This window comes from Doryrhamphus excisus, linkage group LG3, assembly GCF_037039965.1.
Source record: "Doryrhamphus excisus strain RoL-2023G ecotype Guam linkage group LG3, RoL_Dexc_Guam_v1.1, whole genome shotgun sequence".
Classification (NCBI taxonomy): domain Eukaryota; kingdom Metazoa; phylum Chordata; class Actinopteri; order Syngnathiformes; family Syngnathidae; genus Doryrhamphus; species Doryrhamphus excisus.
Window position 1 is genome coordinate 13,283,955 of NC_136359.1, and position 25,108 is coordinate 13,309,062.

General features: G+C 39.8%; 1 protein-coding gene across 8 annotated transcripts in view; it reads left to right on the plus strand.

Moving 5' to 3' along the window:
- The first annotated feature begins 308 nt into the window (after positions 1-308).
- The window catches only part of trpm3 (transient receptor potential cation channel, subfamily M, member 3), a 131,552-nt gene continuing 106,752 nt past the window's right edge, over positions 309-25,108 (plus strand). For 3 of the 8 annotated variants that reach the window (XM_058072031.2, XM_058072034.2, XM_058072040.2), the window contains exon 1: positions 5,340-6,134. In XM_058072031.2, coding sequence (XP_057928014.2) covers positions 5,931-6,134 — 204 coding nt within the window. In that variant the 5' untranslated portion in view covers positions 5,340-5,930. Of the gene's footprint in view, positions 372-5,338; positions 6,135-25,108 lie in introns of those variants that run through there. The other 5 variants (XM_078789681.1, XM_058072033.2, XM_058072036.2 and 2 more) reach the window with 3 other exon arrangements.

Consider the following 25,108-nt stretch of genomic DNA (forward strand, 5'->3'; position numbering starts at 1 on the left):
TTGAACTAAATGATTATCACATAGTGAAGAGGGTGAATCGTATCGCCAGGAAATTCCATGTATCGTTATCGTAAGTATCGTATCGCTGGCTGTACAGTCACCTTGGTCTTGCATTTATTCTTATTTTGATGACATAGATTCAACAAACTGAAAACTGAATTGTAAGTATTGTTTAAAGCAACCTGGTACTTTAAAATGAATGCAAAATTTAATCAGTTGTAATATTATTAATTGGAATTTTAATTTTAGTGATACGTGGAAATGTTTTGTTCTTCTTTCTGACTTTTTGTTTGGGTTTGGCTCCTCAGGGAAAGATGACAAGGAAATCTCATAATCGAAGAGTGCTCACACCACTGTGCACAGAGATAAAGGTAAGCTGCAGCTTCCTGTTTACACAGAAAATATAGCATACATTAAATGTTGCATTATTTACTGTACACAGTATGTCAACATTATGAATAGTGTGAAATAATCCAATTTACAATTCTTGCTGTTTCCTGTTTACATTTTGGATGGTAAAATGATTTTTAACTTGGATTCAATGTCTTAAAGTGTGTGATAAATGGCCAGAAGGATTTGCAGTCACCAAGTTCAAAAGCTCAGATTTAACCAAGAAATTAAGCTATGGATTCATAAAAGTTGGATTAGGAAACACACAATGATTTTTTCCCCTCAGCAGCTTAATTCATGCATTTAAATGTGGAGAAAGTAATGGCACCTGAACTGTACCTGTGTAGTTTCAAATAGTTACTGATGGATGCATGCAGAATGCATCACTTTTGTCTATATGTTTAAAAAAAACAAACATTGCCATGCTCCCTCAATAATCCTCAGAATCCTCTTCATGTTTGTTGTTTTTTTGCTTGTTTTTTTGTCATTTGTTCATCTAAATTGGACACGTAGAAAATAACCCTCAAATGTGACAAGCCAATTAAAAAGATTCTGCAAAAACAGGTTGCTTGTGATGACCTGGAACAACCTATTATATTCTCCATCACGACTATTAATGAGACGTTTACTGGCCGTGCTTTGCAAAGACATGTTGTTGCCATTCAGTGACTAATCAACCTCTGCACAAGACAATGTCACTGTTGTGTAGGACTAGTACGTGACTGCTGTGGTGATACATGAGAGCATTATAATGAAGCGAAGAAGATGCAACATGAAAGTTTTCAGGGTGGTTGCTACGGCAACTGCACGGCTCTGTGGAGGTGGATGGTTGATGTTAAAGAATGGGTGGACATATGTCGGTTTGTCATGACAACATGTCTCTTTAACTCTGTTTGTTAGTCATAACTTTCTGGAGTCTGACCAACCGCGTTGAGTCGTTCCTTTTCATTCTTTTCATTTTCCCTCCAAATCCCCGGAGGACTGACACTGTACTATCAACAATGGAATCATCATTTCATCAGAATTTTCTGAATAATATGTTCTCCAAAATGTCATCAAAGTTCATCTGTCAATGAAGGCTATTGTTTTTTTTTTAATTGTTTTTACATTTTATAGTTATGTTGTATGTAAAAAATGGCACAATATACAGTACTGGAAAAATTACATCATTATATTACTATATTGGATTGTTGGGCATAAGCAAAGCTTCTTGCGGCAAGCCATTGCTGCAGAGTTTGGATACAGTAAGACATTTGAAACATCTTAACAGATCTCCAGGGTTCTGGTACAAAAAAGTCAAGTGTTAGATCCAAAAATATGTCACTGGTCCTCATCTGGCTGGATGGTCCTCTTCCCAAATGAAGGTTGTTACCGGTACCAAGTGCAATCCAATAACCATCAGAAGGCATCTACAAGAGAATGGTTTCAAGAACAAAAAAAATGTCTTCACAGCCACAAAAATGCCTGTTTGGAATTGCCACGAGAGCACCAAAAATGGGACATTGAAAGGTGGAGGAAAGTTTTATTCTCTGATGAGAAAAAAATATAACCGTAACGATCCTGATTGCTTCCAATGTTACTGACATTACAAGCCGATCCCACCTTAGATGTTTTTCACACAGCACAGTGGAGCTTCTGGTTGTGCAGGAGCGTCAAATGGTAGATGGCTATGTGGAGGTGTTGCAGGGGACATCTCATATGACTGAAGGTCTTCATCCATGTAGTAATGACTGGATTTTCCAGCAGGACAATGCCGCAGTTCACAATGGCTGCCTGACAAAGGACTTTTTCCAAGGGAATAAGCTCACTCTTTTGGACCATCCTGTGCGTTGATCTAAATCCAGCTGAAAAAAAAATGAGATGGATTGCAGGGGAAGATGACCAAAAGCAACTGCAAATGATTGTGTAGGTGATGCGAGATATCATTTACTATGGAACAGGCTATCCGCTGTACCTGTTGAATGAACAGTGAGGATGAAAACAGCTAAGACTCTCACCAATTAGATGGCGAGACGGCTTCATAGTTCGGTACAGGAAATTTCTGTCTGCAGGTGATAGATGAGCGAAACAAGAGGTCAGATAGAAGGACAGAACAGATTTGCTCATAATGGCTTAGTCAACATTAAAATGAGCCAGTACAAACGTTGGTGAGCCTTCCTACACACTGCATCACAATTAGATTCAAATGTCAGTCTTTTTTTTTTTTAAATTAAATTATGGTCCCAAGATATTTATTATTGTGTACATGTTCAAGAGTCAGATTTTTAATTGCAGTTGCTTCATTCATGTGTGGTTTCTTCCTAAACTCAATGATGTGTTTTAAAACGTTGAGCTTAAGGTATGACTCGGGAATCACACCACCTTACAAAATGATCAATGTTTTGACCGTGACTGGTCTCATCCTGATTAACAGATGGATGATTACTCAATCATCTGCATATGTAATTCTTTTCCTGTTGTCATATATAGTCTGACACGTGTTTGTGTACAGAATAAACAACAGGGGAGACAACACACAAGTTTGTTGTGAGCGGGTGTAAGTACCTTTTCTGAAAGAGCGAGAGAGTACCATTTACCCTTACTTTATGGGTTCTGTCCGTTAAAAAAATTAAGAACCCAGCCTGCCAACCTGCTACTTAAATGAAAGTGCTCTGTCAGCTTATTAATCAGAATACAAGGCTGGATTGTGTTAAAAGTCTGGAATGTTTTCCATTTTTGTCAAAATGTTTTAAAAGCATATCAAACAAAGTTAGGGTAGCATGTCTCCCAAACCTCTGAGGGGCCACAAAAGCTGTTGCCTTAAAATCTCAGACCTGACTCCACAGAGATCTCCAAGCGGAGATTCGAGCCCAGGTCTCCCCAATCTAATGTCTGTGTGGCCAATATGCTAACCACTTTTTCACCGTGCGGCCCCTTGTAGCGGTTAATTCTTCTTTTTCTTTTTTCTTTTTGGGCTTTTCCCTTCAGGGGTCGCCACAGCAAATCAATCTCCTCCATCCAACCCTGTCTTCTGCATCTGTCTCTCTCACACCAACTACCCTCAAGTTCTCCTTCACTACATCCATAAAACTCCTCTTTGGTCTTCCTTTACCCCTCCTACCTGGCAGCTTTAAACACAGCATCCTTCTACCAATATATTCACTATGTCTCCTTTGGACATGTCCGAACCATCTCAGTCTGGCCTCTCTGACTTTATCTCCAAGGCCTCTAACATGTAATGTCCCTCTGATGTACTCGTTCCTGATCCTATCCATCCTGGTCACACCCAATGAGAACCTCAGCATCTAGTTATGTAGAAATAAAGTCAATTGTTGACGGCTGTGCTTCACATCCACAACTCCACTATAGAAATGTGTATTTTCTTCAGCTTTGAACTGTCATGATTCATTGGAAAATGTTCCCATTGCTGAAAACTTTTTAATATGTTGCCTTGACTTTGGCTGTATTGTCTTTTGCGTAATCATTTTCATTTTTTACTTATATCTAATGTTTGATAACAAATGCTAACAGGACTTAATACTCAGTTTTATGGACACAACTATTGGGGAATTATGTATGATTATTAGGGATGCTCCGATTTTATGCTGCCAATTCATGATTGAGATCAGCCAGTGCTGATACGTTAAGTTAAAAATGAGTGTTTATTTGACCTTTTTACACTTGAGTATTCTTGTGTAAAATATTTTTGGGTCACTTTTGGTCAATATGGTAGTTACTAAAAAAAAAAAAAGCTTTAGAATCAGAATCCGGTTTTGCCTATTATTTTTAGACGGCACATAATTCTTTCAGGCATATTAATCTGTCTGCCTCTCAACTTCTGTTGCATTGAATTACAGTCAGTTAATAACAAAAACAATTGCTGACCATGGCAACAGTATTATCAGTCAGCCAATGAATTTGAATCTATCCTCTTTATTTGTTTTCCATTTTGTTCTTTCCATCCAGCCTTTTTTATCAAACTAATTATAAAAAATATTTATCACAGCCACCATATTTTCATATTTTAATTGAAACATATGTGCAAATAATAATCATGTTGGTGATGATTCCAGCGGGTTTTATTTAACAAGCATGCATGAGTGTGGTCATGTTCAGTCATCATATTACAGGATTGTGAGTTTAAACCACCTCTTTACCCATCTTATTCATCGCAGGCAGCTTGTGTCTGCTGTTTCTTGTTTTATATATGGGGAGGTAGATGAGGCAACAGTGAAAAGGAAAAAAAGAAGAATGATAACATAAAATATTAATGGATGGCCATTAATATTTGGTTATATTTTCTTCTATAAGAAACGCTGAATTTGCTCATTTCTTGATACTGAGGCTAAGAAAGAAAAGAAATCCGGAAGGGGGTATACACATAGCCCTGCCCTTCTCCCCCGTCTCGGGAAGTTGTGCATAGTGGAAGTCATACTCAATGTAGCTTTCAGTAGCTGATGTCATGTACTTCTGTAAATAGCCATTAGCCCCTTTGCTGGCTGGAGCCAAGTCGTGCACTCCCTTTTGCTGCAACAACCAATTGCCCTCAATCTATCTTTTTATCTGCTTTTTAGTTGTGAAATAACTGAGTAGCATGGTAGGTAGAGTGCTTTACTGATTTGCAGCTTGTATTACATTTTCCTCATTTGTCAATGATGTTACATGTGTATAAAGGCTATTCCATCGTTTGTATTTTTTAAAATTGTATTCATGTGAAAGAGGTTGACTTATTTTTACACTTGAATGACCAGAATGTGATGAAAACTTTGGGATTGCAAGCTTTATGATGGCACAGTTTGAACCCTAGTTAGATCGTATCTTTTTCCATTGTTTCTTTCTTTCCATTGTTTTGAAATTTTAACTTCACCAAAGTCCCCAAATGCTTTCATGCGTTTCACAGCAGCAAGAGGTTAGCTTTGAACCATGCATGCATGGTTGTCCCCTCAAATGATGGAGCCGATGGTGAGAGAGTGAACAACTTAACACAAGGCTCAACAGAACCTCATTCTCGACAGTTTCTTTGTTCCCAAACCGTGTCTTATCTTCTCTCCACCTGTGTCGTTATCTGTGGCTCTTTGTTATTCTCCACTTTCTCTTCAAACTGGAGCTCCTAATTCCTGAAATCCTTTTTATTCTCCCCCTCACCTGGATGTGAGAACCATATACCCTCAGACAGCCACCGCCTCTCTCCTATTCTAGCCTCCCTCTCCCTGTGAGGAGGCAAAACAAGCCTCACTACAAGCACATGCAACAGGGTGCAGGCTGCACCTTCTGTGTCGCCGCCTCTCCTCTCAGACTGAGCTACAGGCGAGAGAAGAAAAGCACCAGAGTGCAGCCGGGCGAGCTCTTTTTTTTATTTTTTTTTCAATCAAGAGATCAGACGCAGAGACAAAAGTGAAAGGAGCTGTTGGAAAAGAAGACTTGTCCTTCAACATTTCCTGGACTGAGGAAGACACCCATTCAGAGTTGTTTAGAAAGAAATGGAGATGCCACCTGTGGCACCAGTTTGATGCAAGAGGCTGCCCTACTTACCACATCCTCGTCACCACATTTGAACACCGATGGCTTCCAAGAAGAAGTGGGCTGAGCGGAGGGAGCAGCGCAGGGAGCAGCCGTTCTCCACACGTGATGATGCATCCGTGGCATCTGGGGCATCAGGGCCCGGGCGTCCCACCACCAGGGGGCGTTTCTCTGAGTCGTGGAAGAGACTGAGCTCCAGAGGGGGATCCACCAAAAGGGGGGCGCTCGGCTCTCAGCAGCCAGGGGTAAGATATTTTTGTGAACACACAGGCTGGTGTCCATCTTTTTTTCTCCAAAGATCATTCAGGCTGATGGGATCCTGATAGAGAGTGAAGCAGGGAGGGATTAGGCAAGGCAAGTTTATTTATAGAGCATCATACACAAGGTAATTCTAAGTGCTTTACAGAAAAGTAGCGTAAAATAAAATAATTCCATAAAAACATTAAATCATTCACAAATAATTGCATACAATTCTGTAAATCATTCCATAAAATAAAATTTTTTTAACAAAATGTGCACAGTAGAATATAGAAGTGTTTTCAGCCTGGATTTGAACTTTGCCAAAGTGGAGAATTGTTGCATATCTTTTGGAAGACTGTTGCAGATTTTGGCAGCATAAAACTGAAACGCAGCCTCATCGTTTTTAGTCTTGACTCTGGGCACCCATGGAGACCTGAGCTTCTCAGAGCTGGAGGTGGTTAATGTGGCCCTAACATTTCAGAGATGTACTTTGGCTCCGGTTCTAGTCAGGACTCGAGCAGCAGCATTCTGGTTATATTGCAGTTGTTTTGCAGCTCGTTTAGAGAGCCCGGTAAGATGTCTGTTACAGTAGTCCAGCCGCCTGGAGACAAAGGCATGTATTAGCCTCTCTAAATCTGACTTTTACATTATTAGCTTGATTTTGGTAATGGTTTTTTTTAGGTGATTTTAGGTAAAAAGCTGATGATGTTATTGTTTTAATGTGGCTTTTAAAACTCACTTTCGGTCAACATTCTCTTCTTATTCTATTTCTTTTATTGAGTTATTGCTGCTTTAGTCATTTTGTGCTCAGCATCCACAACAGAAAAGATGGTCCCACTCTGACATCACAATGAATTCCTTTCCCATTACTATGGTTATTATCACACTTTGTCATTACTGCCATTTGCCATTACTGGTGTTCTTCTGTAGTGGCATCACAAACACAAATATATAAAACACACAAAGCCAAAGAAAAAGCACTAATAAGGAGTTGTTCTTTTAAATTGTCTCTGAACTGACGTCTGGCAAGATTTGCAGATGATTTTCAACAGCCTATTGCGATCACTAAGGAGAGTTTTGATTCAGGCCTTGATCCTCACTGCGATGTTGATGATGTTTGTTTTACGTGCAGTGAGGTTCATGGCTGGTGAGGCACTTTTTTAAAATGTTAAAATATATTGCTCAGTGAGATGACAAGCCAAATAACATAATTCAGATTTATTAAAAACCCCAAATCTAAATATAAATATTAGGGCTGTCAAATGATTACAAGTTTTAATCAGATTAATCAATTAAATTTAATTAAAAAATAATCACTGATAAAGTCTGAAATAGGCCAATTCTTACTGTATTTAACAGGATGATATATATATATATATTTGTAAACATAAACAGCTCCAAATGAATTAAGCTAAAAGATACCACACAAGTCTACGAATGTATTTGTCTCATTAATAATAGCAGAACATTTGAGTCACTCTTTAAGCTTAATTATTATGAGCAATGAGTGGTTGTGTTCAAAGACATCACATAATTTAAGGTAAACATACTTGTTTTCGGTGTATACTTTATCATCCTGTTTATTTACACACACACACATTATAAAGCTGTTCTTGTGATGTTCAGAGTCTGCCTGAATGCTCGCCCCATAATGAGAATGAGGAAGTGTCCTTCCCAGGATGAACGGGCTCGAGACGTGTGTGAGTTGGAGATACAGTACATACAGTGTCATATACAGTACATAGAGTATATGGTGTACTGCTGCTGATGTGTTCATGTTAGAATGAAGTTATGAAAGCATATCAATCTGTGTGACTTTGTGGGGATGCTCTACTGTGCTTCCGTGCACCATCATAACAGAGAAGTGTGTTTCCTCTATAATATAGTCTCCTTTTTTTTATTATCTGAAAAACATTTGTGGTCTTAGCTTTTGTTCGTATACAAAGTACATGCACCCTATTTTTGTCCAGGAAAAGCTGTGATACTTTGTTGTAAAGGTCTCAACGCATGGTGAGCTTGGATATTTAATCCTCTGTCTTGGCAGTCAAATTCATTCATTCATTTAGCAAAGCATAAAAATATTCTTAATGCATTTGACTTGCTGCGCTGCAGCTGTCAAAAAAATAAAAACGGCAGTGACATCCGCCTTACGGCTCACGCCTGCCCTCACCCCACAGGATTAGAAGTGAGCTTTGCAAGTATCTCTGTTATTATTGTCTATGTATTTATTGTTCGATTAGCAAGAATAATGATGTCACACTTACATTAAAGACACTAGACAGGCTGTAAAAAGTCATGGTGAATGTATCTTGTTGGCAACATGCTAACAAACACAAACTGCCACTGAGTGCACTCTGAAGGTACACAGGGCTTGCGTACTAAGCTAAGAAGAGACACTTGCAGGAGCCTGGATCACCCCGAATGGTAGGGAGCCTTGGCTACTTGGAAGACCGTGAACACACCATCTGTGATAGCAGACAATTACCACTGCAAAATCCCATTCTTTATAAATTCATGTCAATGTCTATATCGCTGGTACCGAGGACCCGAGTGTTGGAAAACAGCATCACAGAGGATTTCAGAGGAAGTCAGTTTGGCAGGGATGTAACATGTGCTCCATTTTTTACATTTTTATTTGTGAATGAAGGTCAGCGCGGCCAAAATTGGCTGCTCTCTGCTGCTGCCTATCATATCACATCACCATTTGACACTAATGTACGGGTGACCAAAATATAAACAGTATTTATTAAATCGTGGTGTCAGCCAGCAAGTGTGATGGAGGTCGCTTAAGTTTAAAAGTACTTGGAACCAAAAATGTAATTAATGTGACATTTGACAGCTGTGTGGGTCCGTGCCCCGATCTGGATATTTTCGCTTGTGTCCTTGTAAAGAAACTAAGCTTGGTCCTCTGGGATTTGTGTTGCCTGGTTATGAACCACAGTTTACTGTTTTTAGTGTGTGTGTGTGTCTGAGTGTGTGTGTGTAAAGATTTTCACTCTATGACAGGAAAGGTATGGGTGCAGCAGTGCTGGCTTATACTACATACAACTAATGTACTTTATTGTACTTTCTGGCCAAAGTGATTTATTTGTGAGTGTGAGTGCCCTGCGATTGGCTGGCAACCAGTCCAGGGTGTACCCCACTTCTCGCTCAAAGTCAGCTGGGATAGACTCCAGCATACGGTAAGCGGTATGGAAAATGGATGGATGGAACTCCTCTTCTGTTGTTTGTTTACTTGCTAACAACCTTTCAGACACTTTTCCCAAAGGGTCTCTGTGTTGCAGCTGCAACTCTCCAAGTCACTGGTGTGGTTGAGTGACGGATAGAAAAGCTCTGACTAGGCTGGGATAAAGTCATTTGTTGCTATCTGCTGGTTCGCATATAAGATGAGATGTCTTTTTCTGATGTTTTTGGCGGGGAAAAAAGTACATCGTTTTACATTTGAGTCAATATAGTGTTTTATGCAGTATCTGATGGGTTAGGGTTATGCAATTTTTATGGTCCATATCCAATTGATCAGCCGTTGATCAGTATTGGCTAATTTCTGTGAAAAAGCATGGTATCGACATATGCCGATAGTTGATTTATAACGCCAATCACCTCTGCCCTTTCTATTGTAGCATCCAACCTATAGCAACCACCTCCCACCCAAAGCCATACAAGCATGTTTTATGGGCGCCACACATGGGCGATATGGGAGGTCTGCAATTGGTGAAAGTCACCAATGCCAGACGACGAGCAGCCATGTGACCAGCTCCACTCGTGAGCGATGTGGTCACATCCAGGTTAAATTGTATGCGTCTCCCATGGTTGTTCTTAGCTGTCAGATGTGGAGGGAATTTGGGGGTACCAAAGTAGTTCAATGGAGGAAAAGCGACTGATGTTGATCAAGTACTCTTGCTAGTACCAGAGGCGCTGCTTTTTTCTTTATAACTCTATATTCTGTGGACGAATGAGAAATAGCTCTGGGAAATTTTACACAGCGAATATCCACCCACGTTTACCGGCGAGAGCCTACTGATTAGCGTCCTGCCCGCTTATTGGCTGAGAAATTATTGATCCTTAATAAATTTTACAAAAACGAGGGAACAAATTAGAAATATTTGCGATTGTATCAGCTGATTTAACTCATGGATGATTGGTATCGGAAGCATAAAACCCTGATTGATTTTATGCTCCCTAGTGCATACTGTATACATTTGGATATAGTGTGGTTACTACAATTTCAATATTATAATTACAAGATTCAGCCCAGCCTCCCCATTGAGAGAACTTATTTCAGAAGCTCATATTTGTTATCTAATTAATTGGATTATTTTCAAATGCCGTGTTGTTGTTTTTTTTAGAGCGTCACACAGCTCATTTCAATGAAAGATCTGTTGAGCTACAATTTCCAAACAGACAGTCAGCAATTTGCAGAGCAGGAATTTAGAGGCACAATTAAAAGAGAAACAAGACAGATGTGTCCCCGCACAGCACACCCACAACCACAAGTCCAAACAAATGACAGTTTTCTTCAGGGCTGCTTGCTAAATGAGCCAATGTTTGCTACCAAAGCTCTCAAACCAACCGAAGAAATCAATGCTATGCCAGTGAACTACATCTAAGCAAATTGCTCTGCACATGGCAGCTGCTTTTTTGGACTTGGCATATTCGGTTCTGTTGGCTTTGCTCTGGCTTTGACTGTTTTGCATAAAATGGATTTTGGTATTTTGCTCTGCTTTGGGAAATCTAAACTCTCCCTAAAAGTTAACCATTCAAAGTTTTTTCACATCCCAATGGAGGATAACACTTTGCCAGAAATTGCATTTGTTGTACAAATCAAGGTCATATTAATAGGATGAACCAATGCTTTAGGCTATGAATCGATCCATCTGCTGGGGGGTTACAGGCTGGGGACACGACTCCCTGTGCTTCATAGTCACTCACTAGAATAACTTCCATAGAAGTACCTCTATGTGGGCTTTTCATGTTTTCTCCGCGTACTCCGGCTTCCTCCCACATTCCAAAAACATGCTAGGTTAATTGGAGACTCCAAATTGTCTATAGGTATGAATGTGAGTGTGAATGGTTGTTTGTCTATATGTGCCCTGTGATTGGCTGGCCACCAGTCCAGGGTGTACCCTGCCAGTCGCCCCAAAGTCCGCTGGGATAGGCTCCAGCATACCCTGCTCTATATAATTGCGCTGTAAAGTTTAAAGAAATCTGCCGCAAACATTTTTGAACTGAACTCGAGGGTCGGATTCCTCCCCCCTGGCAGCCAGTTGAGTAGCCCTTTTATTGTGTCTGTTTATGACATGCATGATTTATCATTGCTGCAAAAAATGTGAAGAATTGTGTGTTGCAGGTCTGCTTGTTAAAGCTATCCTAATTCCCTTAGTTTCGCATGTTGTTTTTGTTTTCTTGTGCAAAACACCATAGCTGTGGAGTCTCTCCCTTGTGGCATACCACCAACCTACTGTTGTTTTGCTGCCATCTTATGTCACAATTGGACCACAGTAGTGTTGAAATCAGGATCTTTGCCCACTGTCATTGCCCCCCCACAGAGTACCAGAGACTGACTTGAAACTCTGCCATGGCCTATTTGTCTCTCTTTCCTATCGGTCTTCAGGAGAAGAGGCTTGCTTGTGTCCAGAAAAGAAATAAACAGTTCAGTCATTCTTCAATCAAAATGTATTGGAACTGTGATAAATAATAATTAGGTTGCCACAGTGCATAATTTAGCAGTGTGCACCCATTCCAAATGCCAATGTTTATGGAAGCACAAATTGATTGCGTGTTCAGAAACTTGTTTAGCCAAGTGTCAGTATTATCAAACAAAGATACGCAAATGTGTAATATGCAATATCAATGGATGGCTCATAAATCAAATAGACACCAAGTCACATTTGTGCTTTGGTTTAAACTTCTTTCTAATTGAGTAGATGATCTCCTCTTATGACTGCAGGCATATATTATATCAAACTAATATTCCCTCAGGAGGATTTCTATTTGTCATGTTTCCATGGCCAGCATGAATGCGGTGTGTGGGATTATCAATATCTGGAATTGCACTGCTGTTGGTGCAGGGTGCAAAACTTATATCACTCTCACAAAGACAGGAAGTCCCACACACGACAGACATAGTTGTTCTGAATGCTGCCGCGGGGGCGAAGCTGATCGGCGGAGGGGATTTGCGTTTTAAAGTATTGTACGATATCGATACCGTGCTTTTTCACTGATATCGGACGATACCGATCGGTGGGTGATCAATCATAGGACCCCTATTAATTCTGTTATGTCATGAAATAAATTGAGTTACTGCCCTTAAATCTCAAAATGTTGCCAAAGACATTTTATAATTTTTTTTCAACCTGCTCCCATAGACGTATTTTATACGTCTTTTACATTTTTTTTGCATGAAAAGCAAAAAGAGGTGATGACACAATTCCACAATTGAAGACAGCATGTTTGGTGCAGTTTTAAGCCGGAAGAAGAAGTGCATTTTATAACTCATTTAATAACTCAGAACTTTGCCATAGTAATGCACTCTGCACAGCAACCAGCAAGTGGCATCTTGAGGAGATTCTGATCCTACCTGTCTCTTTTTTGTTAGAACAGTTTAGCAAAAATGTTGGTTGTTACTGAAAAGAGCGCTAACCAAGGCAGACATCCGAGTACTACTGTATGTTGTTTTGTCACTGCATACCTGTTCAATCATTTCTCAGCTACGCCGTTTTCCATTTTCATGAAAAATTAGCGCCTAAATGAATCTTGCTATAATTACACCGAGCTCTCCTGCTAGTGTCCTTTGTCCATGTGCACAATGTGATTTCGTGTTTCTTCTGCAAAGGCAGTGGGATATGAGGATAAGAGTTAAGCTCACAGAGTTCCCTTTGCTGCTTGAATTCATCTGAGTGACACTTAGGATAAAGAAAGGTCTCCAAAGAAGTGCAGCTTTTTCTATAGTACCTGCTGTATTTGACATACAGGCTGCAGTTGGAGCCACATTTTACACAGTATGATTCTTGATTTAAATTAGAATTTATATAATTCTCTTCTTTATCACGTTTCAGTTTCTTCAACCTGTCACTGATTATTCTACCAGATTGATTTCAACCTGCAAAGTTATTGATTTTGTTTTTAATTTTTGCCATGTCTTGTGGTACCTCCTTGTGATGTTTGCTATGAATACTACTGAGCCTATTGTGTGATGTGAGAGCTCAGTTGGATTAAAAATGGACGAGAGTTGCTCTTTGTCAGACATATGCGGGTGATGAGGCTCATCGCTGCAGTATAGTGATAAAAGTAAGTGTGACAATAGAGAGATCAACGTTGCAGATGGTGTGGTAATTTATTTAGTTCCAATCCAGCACCTTTTATGTTGTTTCACTTCAAAATGATCTTGGAAGAAATACATTTTCCATAATAATGGTTGTTTTGTTCATTTAAATGAGAAGCCCTCTGTTGATCTGCGGTATGTTATAAAAAAACAGTCTGAAAAGAAAACATTGCTTCAAGCATTGCAGAAATTGAGGGAGGTGTTGCAGTAAATCACAAGTGTTACCTGGTTGATGTTAAATAAATAAATGAATTTTCAGTGCAGCCATACCGCGTTACCACGCGTAAGTGAATATATCTATCGGTCTATTCATCTATTCATCCATAATAAGCAGAACTCCACCATGTCCAAAAAGAGAGGTGATGGTACAAGCAAACACAAATTACAAATGCTCAGCTTGAGCACAGGCCTGCGGGGGCCAGCTGAGGGAGAGAGAATGGTACCCAAGTCAGGAACCATTTGAATGACCTCTTGTGAGTACATCTTCAGGGTCAAGTGAGCCCAAACACAGCACAGATTGCTTATTGGTGTCAAGTGTACCCTTAGATCACAAAGAAGGCATCAGCTCAATATGTGCACATTTTCCTTGTGGTCTGGAAGGTTGCAAGTTTGAGACGCCTTTTTTGGACTTGTGCTTTACATCTAAAGACAATTTGTCCAGTATCAAGCATAATAAAAACCTTTTGATATTACTATCTTACTTAAAAGGCTCCATCCAGCTGGTGACTCCTAATAAGTAGGTGGAGCGTGAGTGTAATAAAATCCAAGGAAATACAGCAGGAATAGGTGCAGATTCTGGAAGGTCTAGAAAGCGTTCTGTGTGTAGCTGCTCTATAGGAGTCCACAACTCAATACAAAGGGGCTTAAATGAGCATAATAGGTCCACTTTAAGACATTGTATCCCTAAAAGTACAACTGATTTCAGAGAGTGGAGTTGGGAAGTTCTTCCTTTTCACTTGTTCACATCAGGTCTACTAGTTTAAATAAATGGGGCACAATTAGGAATCCATCACCGCTTATTAGTAAGGCATTAGCATATAACAATGCAGTCCACTTTAATTAAAGAGAATTTAATTTACAAAGCACAGGGAAGTGGAAAAATGTCATGTGGAGATAAGGCAGCATGTGGCAGCCAGCACGGGAAAGGTGTGCTGAGTAATTGGCTTGTCTCAGCGGCATTCAAGCCACACCTTTCATCTCCTGTTCCTTTAGTGAGATGGTGAGCTGGGTCATAACAAAAGTAAGACTAGTCAACATTTAATCCGCTTAGCACCTTTTGGTAGATTGTACAAATACTAAAGATTGTGTGTAGAGTTGACTGTGTGACATCCATAGCAACAATATCTTTGAAACAGTACTGGGAGTTGTGGGTGTGGTGGGAGGTGAGAGAATGTACAGAATCAAACATTTGTCTATTGTTTTTTGAAGTTAGTGGCCATAGGTGTGCACTTCAATATATTCGGTGGTATCAATTGAATTAGGATTTTACATGGATTTATGTCTTCGGGCGAGAGGCGGGGTACACCCTGGACTGGTCGCCAGCCAATCACAGGGCACATAAAGACAAACAACCATTCACACTCACATTCATACCTATGGACAATTTGGAGTCGCCAAGTAACCGAGCATGTTTTTGGAATGTAGGAGGAAACCGGAGTACTCGGAGAAAACCCACGCATGCACAGGGGAGAACATGCAAACTCCACACAGAGATGGCCGAGGGTGGTATTGAACTCTGGCCTCCTAGCTCTGAGGCCTGCACGCTAACCACTCGGCCCCACGTGCAGCTCAGGGCAAGGATAATTCACCAAAAATCAGTCATTGTTATCTTGTATTAAAAATCTGTTCATACGATGGATGTTGTTGCTTGATTGATGTTATGAAAAGGAATATGCACCAATTTTGATTATTATTTTGAAATTATAGCAAAGATGTCATGTCCTTGATAAATATGACCGGCAATTTTGGAGTGGGTTTACCGTTGGGGGGGGGCTTGCATCCGCCAGTCTTTATATGTTAATGTTTTTGATGAGCAATCGAGAGGGGAATTATGGGGCTTTGGGAATATTTAATAGAACCGAATTGAAAAATCTTTCAAATCTGTGACTTTTTTTCTGCTTTCAGTCCTTGAATGTTGTTTTCTTTGTGGTAGGGGAAAGCACTTACATGTGCACATTTTCAGAAAGAAAGCGATGTAGTCTACCTGGAGTGCTTTTTTAAAAGCTAGTCTCTCTCTTATGTGTGCTCTCTCCATTTAGATGGATTCATTTGGATGGGACAGTGCACATTAATGGACATATTTGTCGCAGTCCAGATTTAGAGCAGTGCCAGTTTCCATCCTTAGATTTAAGTGCTGCTGCTTATGGATTTGTCATATTTCCTTCCTGGGTTCCGATTAAAGCCTGATAGTTTGAAGTTATTTTTCTAATGTATTTCCATTTAAGCAGAGGAGGAGAGGAGCAGCAGTGGATATGCTCAAAGAGGAAACTATTTCTGAGATGCTCAGTCATATGCTTCATCCTTTGTATAGACAGCTAACATTCAATATTTCAATGCAGAATGATGATTTTGCCTGTCTGTTTTTCAGAGAAACCTCAAGCCTTCATATAGTTTTGTAAGCTGTGAAAAGAAGAAAAACTTGTTCTTTTTCTTTTTCAACTTCCTTTACATACGCCATTTACTTCTGCAGGAAAACATCTGATATTTTGGTTGGATAAGTCTGATCACCTCCTGGAGTGTGGATGTATAATCCTCCATCTCGGCAGTCAAATTCATTCATTCATTGAGCAGAGCATGAAATAATCTGAATGACTTGCTGCTCTCCAGCTGTCAAAAAGAAATCCTGCCGTCTTTTCCTCCCTATGGAAGGGTGTCAGTGACAAGCACCTTCCAACTCACACACGCTCCCACCCCTTTAGAATGAAGCCAGTACTGCAAGTGCCTCCTCTACGACATTTGTATGTATTTTATTGTTCAATTACCAAGAATAATGATATGAAACTTCCACTGAAGACATTACACTGACTGTAATGTCACTCACTGAGTATACTCAGACATTAGCACTTGTTCAATAAGCTGAAAATAGACGCTTATAGCTGCCTCATCTTGGGTTTCTGCCCCGTATTTGATCAGGAAATGTTCAGGAAAAATTCAGTGAATTTAACTTAAGAAAAGGTTAAAATCTTTCGGATGCCCTTCCTTACGAATACCGATGATGCTTACTAATTAATAATAATAATAATACATTTTATTTGTATAGCGCTTTTCAAAATGCTCAAAAACACTTTACAGAACAATGGAGTTGAATAAAAGCAAGTAAACAGAGTAGAAGACACACAAAAATACAACATTCATTGGTTAATACACAGTTAAAACATGAGAAAAAGCGGGGCGGGGCACAGCAGTCAGATATAAAAAAAGTTAGACATTAAAAACAGATTTAAAGAGGTGGATTTTTTGTTGTTTTTTGAAACTGGGAAAGTCAGGGCAAGCACGGAGTGAATGGGGAAAAGAGTTCCAGAGGGTGGGGGCAGCGATGGAGAAGGCTCTGTCTCCCCAGGTTCGAAGCTTGGTCTTACAGGGGAGTGCCAGGAGGTTGGAGTCTGAGGAGCGAAGGGGACGTGGGGGATTGTGTGGATGAACACACAATCAAATTGAGATTCGATTTTGAATTGAGATTCGAAGTCCAGAATACTAACTACTACACCACGGCGGCCTCAAATAGTAATATCATATATTATGGTAAATTGAAATAAACTTGGCAGGACGGTGGATGAGTGGTTATGCCACACAGCTAGGAGACCAGGGTTCGATTACTCGCTTAGGCATCTCTGTGTGGAGTTTGCATGTTCTCCCCGTGCGTGCGTGGGTTCTCTCCGGGTAATCCGTTTTTTCTCCCACATTCCAAAAACCTGCTAGGTTAATTGATGACTGTGGTGTGGCGACATAGGTATGAATGTGAGTGTGAATGGTTGTTTGTCTATTTGTGGGCAGTGATTGGCTGGCAACCAGTCCAGGGTGTACCCCGCTCCCGCCCAAAGACAGCTAGGATAGGCTCCAGCATGCCCACGCCCCTCGTGAAGATAATCGGTACAGAAAATGAAATGGATGGATGGTCTTTCACTTGTATAGTGCTTTTCTATCTCCACGGCACTCAAAGTGCTTTGACACTGTTAGCACATCTACCTACTGATGACACAGCATCAGGAGCAACAGGGGGTTCAGCATCTTGCCCAATGATACTTCAACATGATAAAGCAGGACGGAGGATTGAACTTGACACTTATGACGTTTCTAAAAATGAAACTTTAGAAAGCAGTTCTTTTCTGGCCGACTGTAGAAACAAGCAAGGACAAGGAAGCAAATGTTTACATGATTGAGACCTGTCTTTGGCATATGAATGTATATTGTTAATTCATGTAAATATGGCCATTTTTGAATGGAGATCTGCTGATGCGAAACCTGTGTTGTGTCCTCTCTTTGAACCACAGCTTTGAAGTTGAGGTATCTGATGCCGCGGGCTGTGTCCTTTGAGGCCTTGCATGCTCAGTGTGGCAATCACTGTTGTCATAAAAACCATTATCAGGCGCTTTGCGGCCACTGAGTTTCAGGTAGCGCTTTATTAGCCTGACTTGCAAGATGGTCATTACATGACATTTATGTTGCTATAGTGACTTGAAGGTTTTACCTTGTACTATTTTACTTAACCTGCTTAAAATTCAAATATGAGTTAATCACCTGATATGAAGCTTGTGGGCTAAATTTGCACTTTAAATGTTTGCTGTCGAGTCAGAAGGAAATTGCAGCAACCATAAGATTTGAAGTAATCGCATACAAACACATCGTATATAAACATACAATACATACATATAAATATTGGCATGCTTTGGAAATAAACGCAAAGCCACAGAGAGCGCCGAAAAAGGACGTTGGGGGTTTAAAGACGACAGCCTGCTTGCAGAATCAGAGTGAAATGAATGACTGTTGGTTAGTGGCTTCTGACACTGAGCCATGTCTGCATTGCTCTGTTGACTCAGAAGATTAGCTCGGCAAGCACTAAAGCTAATCTAGCAGTTATAGATTTGTGTGTGCGTGTATGTGTGTTATCTATCTGCCGATCCCTCCACTGACAGGGACTTGGGGGGGCTAAAGGTATTAACAGATGGGCACTGAACTGATGTCTCTAGAGAGAGTGAGCTAGTGCTGCACTTAAATCGAGTTGGCACGGCCAGTGATTGTGCCCATGGATCATCCTGCTCTAGGTGAAGATGAAAATGACATACTTTTTAAAAGAAACATCACTAATCAGTGATGTTTTGTGAACAGTAGTTGGATACAATAAATCATTAAGTGACTCACCCGTATTTCACTCCTTTTCAGCGCCATTCCGCTGTACTGTAGCGTTTTTGTATCTTTGTATCAACATATTACTCTATGCCTATGTAGGTTCCACCTTCTATAATGGCGCTCTACAGCCTTGACAACAAAAAAATCGAAATTCTATTTTTAGCTTGCAATACTGTACCTTTAATAATTATGACACATACGTGAAGAATAATGATAAATAAAAGTGATGAAATAGGAATATATTTGTAATCAATACAAAAATAAGTTACAGTAAGTAGAGAACTTAAGGATTTTGTTTGTCTTTCGGCTTTTCCCTGATTCCCATTTTCCCTGAAATTCTGGATACTCTTCCTGAAGAATACCGATAATGCTTACTAGTGGCGATTCGAACCCGAGGCATCCGCTCCAAAGTTCAGAATGCTAACCACTACATCACGGCAGGCTCGAATGACTCAACTGCATATTTTATAAGTAATTTCTGTACATAAATAGAGCAATGACTATATTCATTCTTTCATTCATTTTCTATCGCTTATCCTCACGAGGGTCACGAAGGTGCTGGAGCCTATCCCAGTTGTCTTTGGGCGAGAGGCGGGGTTGAATCCGGGTCTCCTTGTTGTGCAGCCCCAATGACTATATAAAAAAAGTACTTTGTACTTTGAACTTGTATTATATGCATACTAGCAAATTGGATTTCAAGTTTTTCCAGTTGATTTTTTTTTCTAGTTAGACTGCATACTGTAGCTACAATGTTGCAACTCCTTTGGTGGGCTTCTACTCAATACAACATTTTTTTTATTCTCTGCTAAAACAGATATGGACATAATAATATATAAAATGTTAGTATATAGACTCCAGTATACCCCTGCGACCTTAGTGAGGATAAGGGGCATAGAAAATGGATGGATGGATGGATTTTAGTATGTTATAATTCTTTTTTTTGCATGAGGAATACCTGTGAAATATATTTTTTTTCTATCACAGGATACCTTTCAGCAGGAATTCAAAAGTCATGATCCTCTTTTGTGCTGTATTTTTCCCTCTTTTTTATCCAGCAGCCATCAATCATCAGTGGCAAGCATCTCCGGATGGCTTTTATCACCTCAGAAATGCCCAAGGCATCAATTTAAGGTGCATTTTCACTGAATATATTGTATATGCCTACCCTGAGGCCGTCTATGCACATAGGAAGCCATTTTTCTATTGTTTATAGACAGTTTGGTAGCGGCCACATTTAGTTCATCAACCTTCAATTGGTATTCATTGCTTTACCTCAGACTAAATAATCATTCAGATCAGCCGTACCTGGTTCCTTCCTTATGGATTTCCTTCTAAAGTGTGTCTCTATCATTATTAATTTCTAACCATTTATCCTTGGCATAACAATCTTGATCTTTTAGGGGTGGCCTGGTTTGTCAGCTTGCTGTGAAGCAGGTAAAGGTCAGTGTTCAATGGGGGAAAAAATGAGTTGAGTGAGGTTTGTCAACAATATGAAGCAAAGCATACATTATGACTATTATTGTATTTATTTCAGACAGTGTTTATGAAACATCGGTAACTTGCAGTGCAGCTTTTATCTTTTTTAATGAATACATATACAGTATCCCAAGATGACACTTCCACAGCATTTGGATCCTAGTGCCATATGGGATCATTGTAGAGATCTGTTTAAGTATTTGCTGTGAGAGCAAGTGTTTCATGCCACCGCAATACCAAAACCAATAATCATCTAGTTGATATGCAGTGTCATAAGCTTTCAGCTCTTGGGCTCTTTTTTCGCATACCTAATGACCTTAAAAATGTCCCATTATGGTTGATTTGGTGCCCAAATATTCATTGTCCTCAACATCACCCTAGTGGATTGCTAATATTGTCTTAAGTACTCATAAAACACAAGAGTTCTCTTTGTCCTGCTTATTGACATTAAGCTTCGAACAGGAAACTGTAATGTAACATTTCCACCAACCAGCAGGGTAGTGAAAATAGTAATAGAAGCATTCTGTCTTCACAATTTTGCGATAGATGATGTGTGTGTGTGTGTTTTTTTTATGTCTTTCCATACTTCTCCTTCAGTGTCCATCAGGATCAGCCTGCTGGGTCTTGCAGGGATTTTCTCTTACCTCCATCCCACACATCTCTGCATCACTGATCAGTCAGTACAAGTGCAGAGAGTCCAATTTTTATTTTTTTTTCCCATCACATTGTGGCTAATGGCAGATTGTTATCCTCTGCTGACTTTTTTTTAGACTTTTGTCTGGAGTTTGTTACATTCCCTGATGTAAAAACTGAGCATTATTATTTTTGTAAAGGCAGAGTTTCTGATGCAATTCTTGCATTGGATGTCACGCAACTGAAGAGTCATTTAATAGATGAGACTTGGTAGTGACTTTAGTTTCAGTTTCATGTTCATGACAGAGAGAGAAATACAGAACCAAATTAGCATCCTACCCAATCGTCCAGGAACTGGTTAAGTACACAGCTGAACACCATGAATGTCATTAATGTTTCTTTTTGATGACCAAAAACCTGGACACTCAGCCCCATCAATGAGATGCTCAAATGATGCTCAAAGTGTATTAAAAAGATGCAGTTGATTATTTTGTTAGCGTTCTTTTTCATCACACCTGTACAGGGCGTGAAAAGTGGACTTTTGGTCACCCTAAGTAATAATCAGTCATTTTACAGTCAGAACGCTATAAGTAGCCTTTCTTTGGCAGAGGAAAGATGATCGACTCTTGCTCTTATTTTGTCAAACTCTCTCACGGCTTGTTGGAATATTGACGGATAGATTGAATCTACCTGGAAGCAAGAACATTGCAGCTCTTTGCTCTGCGCTGCTATCACTTTGATTTGAAACATTTAAGTATGACCAACCAAGGGTTCAAACACTTTTTCACACCACTGTATATACAGCATATACTGACCAGAATGTAAGCCAATGGATTTTTTTCAAGACATATTTTTGTTGATATTGCCATGAAAATGAATACGATCAACTTTCCAACAGACCTTTCAGACACTTTTTCATTTCACTTTCTCATCCCTCCAAGTCACTATGTGAGAGGCGAGTGACAAGAAGAAAAGCTCTTAAAATATCTAGACCTGTTTCTCGTGAAACAAAAAAGCCAGCCAGACTTCCCCAGTATTGTACATCTTCCCTTCTGTTTTTTTTTAATACATTTTCTTAGGATCAGGAGGGCAAGTGGCTGCCACACATTTGGAGTCCTGGTGACTCATCCAGAGGTTGATAGAAAAACCCTTGAGCACGACCTTCAACCCTTAATTGCTCTAGTGTAGCTTCCGCTATCACTACATGCCTGTGTATGTGAATGGTCAGTATTTGAGTTCTATTAAAATGTACTAATAAAAGCCAAATTGCTTCATTCATATCTGTCAAGAGTAGTTTCACATCTGCTTTCTACTTGCCATGGCCTAGTGTGAGGCCAACCTCGGGTAACATTGTAATCGAAGGAATCGGAAGTGCTCCACTCCAAGTTGTGTCATTCTGTCTGTTATTTTCCATCCTCTTTCATTGTTTGCCGGATCAATAACAACGCTCCCTTGAGACTGCCAATAACACTTAGTGTTTCTCGTGCAGCTAAATGTCAATGATGAAGCTCGGGAAGATGAAAAGTGATGTGGCAAAACAACACACTGTGCAGAAACATATTGCATGCTATGGTGTGCTAACCCACAGAGGAAGGTTGTCAAGGATCTAAGATAGAAACCAATATATAGGAAACCTATATGACATGTTTTTGTGTGTATCTGTACACAGAATCCTCCTGCAGGCTTATAATCATAGCCCCTCTCCAGATGGAGGACTCAGCAGAGGTCTTCCTGCTTCCTCAGGGCAAGGGAAGTAGGGGGCTACTATGTGTTTGTGTGTGTGCATATTGAGGGAGGTATTGAACTGTCACATCCTAAGAATCCACCAGGGAATGAGCATCACATAGAGACACATCACATTAGATGACAGATTTTTCCACCATCCATCCATAACACACAACTTAGCGGACACGTGCCTTTATTGCTTTCTGTGTAAAAGGTACTGCTTGATTGGTCAGTTTATCCACAGAGGTTATATTTATTATGCCTTTCATCCCTGAAAAGACTGACAGAAAAAAATAGAAGATTCAAATGTGAACCACAAATGAAATCCTTGCCTGGAAAATTGGCCTTTGATGCCAATGTCAGTACAGACAGTGTACATGAGATGCTTGGTAGAACAACAAATATGGGATTTATTCTAATATTGCTGCAGTGGAGATCTACTTCCTGTACATAGTTAGGATAGTGTTTAAAGTGTTTTGCTGTTTTAACATCGGAATATAACACAAACTTCTTGCTTTTAGTGTTTTTTTGCAACACTTAATCCAAAAAGAACGCAGTGAAATAAGAAGACTGACATTTAAAATAGAAGACTCCACCGTCATCATATGTTCTTCAAAGTTAAGGCAGAGTGTTCTCTTCTTTTTTCTTTTCTTTTTGACATTTTGCAATGGTTAACTTATTTTTGACACTGGGAAACTAATTAAATATTTTCAAAAGTGAGATGCCCGAGACCAGACTGATATCTGATGTATAAATATTGTTCAGCACAGTTGCATTGATGACATACTGTATGATTCCATAGTAACCAGCTTCTGTTTGACTGACAAGTGAGAATGGGCCTTGTTTTCACTCTTGTAAGAGTAGATGGACGATGTCACCAGGTCAACATGTCTCTGCCTCAGCTACATATGACCATGATTAGAAACATACAATATGCATATCTCGCAACACTCGAGAACAGAATGAAATCAGCTTCTATTGAAATGCCATCTGAGTGCATATGATTTTTTGGTACAAAATGCATCTCTTAATATTGCATTTCTTTCCACATATGTATTATTCTGCTCTCAACATTTCATTTGAACTATTTTATTTTAAGAATTCTGCGGCAAAATTGAACATCTATCAAGTTGAGCTCCCAGAAGAGATATTAATCACTTGTGTGAACGTGTAACAGCATGCCTAGTAGCGTTGTTTGCAAATGCTTCATTATTTTAACATGGGGGTGTTTCATTTGCTCCTTGGCCAAATGTTGTGCATTTTAAATGTGAGGTAAAACAAATTAAAATGATGTGAGGCTGCCATCAACCAGCCTAGTTCTGGTGTGTTGAGCTGGTGCCCCCTGGTGGCCGTCTTTTTTGTAATTAAGCATGCAATTTCAATGCAGTAAATCAAACAGCAGTGAGTCTATTCTATCATTCTATTCTATTCATTTTATTTGTGTGGTTTTTGTTATATGCAGTTCTGGTTTTTGCATGCGCCGAGGATGAGGTGTGTTTTTGTACATATGTAGGCTGCCATCTAGAGTGAGAAGCGAGGAAGTGCAGGAAAATGCTTCTTTTCGAGACCCATTTCAGGGTTGATATGTGAAGCAGTAAGGTTAGAAGGAATGGGCCTGCACTCATGTTTTCTCATTCCAGCAACCCCTCTACTGAACACACACACACACACAATAATTTGATAGACAGCTCCTCCAAGGTCTTGAAGGTCCCCAGGGAAAGTGGATGGTATTGAGGTAGAGATTCCTAATGTCAGTCCCTGACTCTTAGCAGGGCAGCAATAAATGTGCGGTAGTGTCTTCAAGAGAAATTGGAATATTTTCATATAATATATGTTTTCAAAATGTAGGATAATGCCATGCACGTGATTTACTTATCTGTAAATTAAGTTGACATTTTGTGATGTGCATCTTCATTCAGAATCACTCACTTTTATTCCTCTCTCTAGTTCATTGTCCCTCAACGTTTTCTAATGTAATCCAAGCTGCTCTCTTTGTATTCCGCATCCATTCAGATCAACACACCTTTTATTTGGACATACAGTTCCCAAACCCGCAGCTGACCCACTTGTGATATTAATTGCAGCTGCAATCATTGTTCCAGTTTATTTGTTTAGCATCATACAGTATGTTATCATCAACACTCATAAACCCCCTGGCCATCACACTCCCTTCTCAACAAATCCAGGCAACCATTTCACAGCTCGAGTTGTTAATTTGGCTTTGTGTGTGGCCATGGTTTGTTTCGACAAGAAAAGTGTTTTCTGGTCTTGGTCATCAGTATAGCTGATTGTGAGAGAGAAGCAACAGATGTAAAATGCTTAAAATACGACAGAAAATCAATGATTACACCGCTTATCCTCACTAGGGTTGTGGGGGTATGCTGGAGCCTATCCCTGACTTCAGACAAGAGGCGAGGTACACCCTGGACTGGTCGCCAGCCAATCACAGGGCGCATATAGACTAACAACCATTCACAC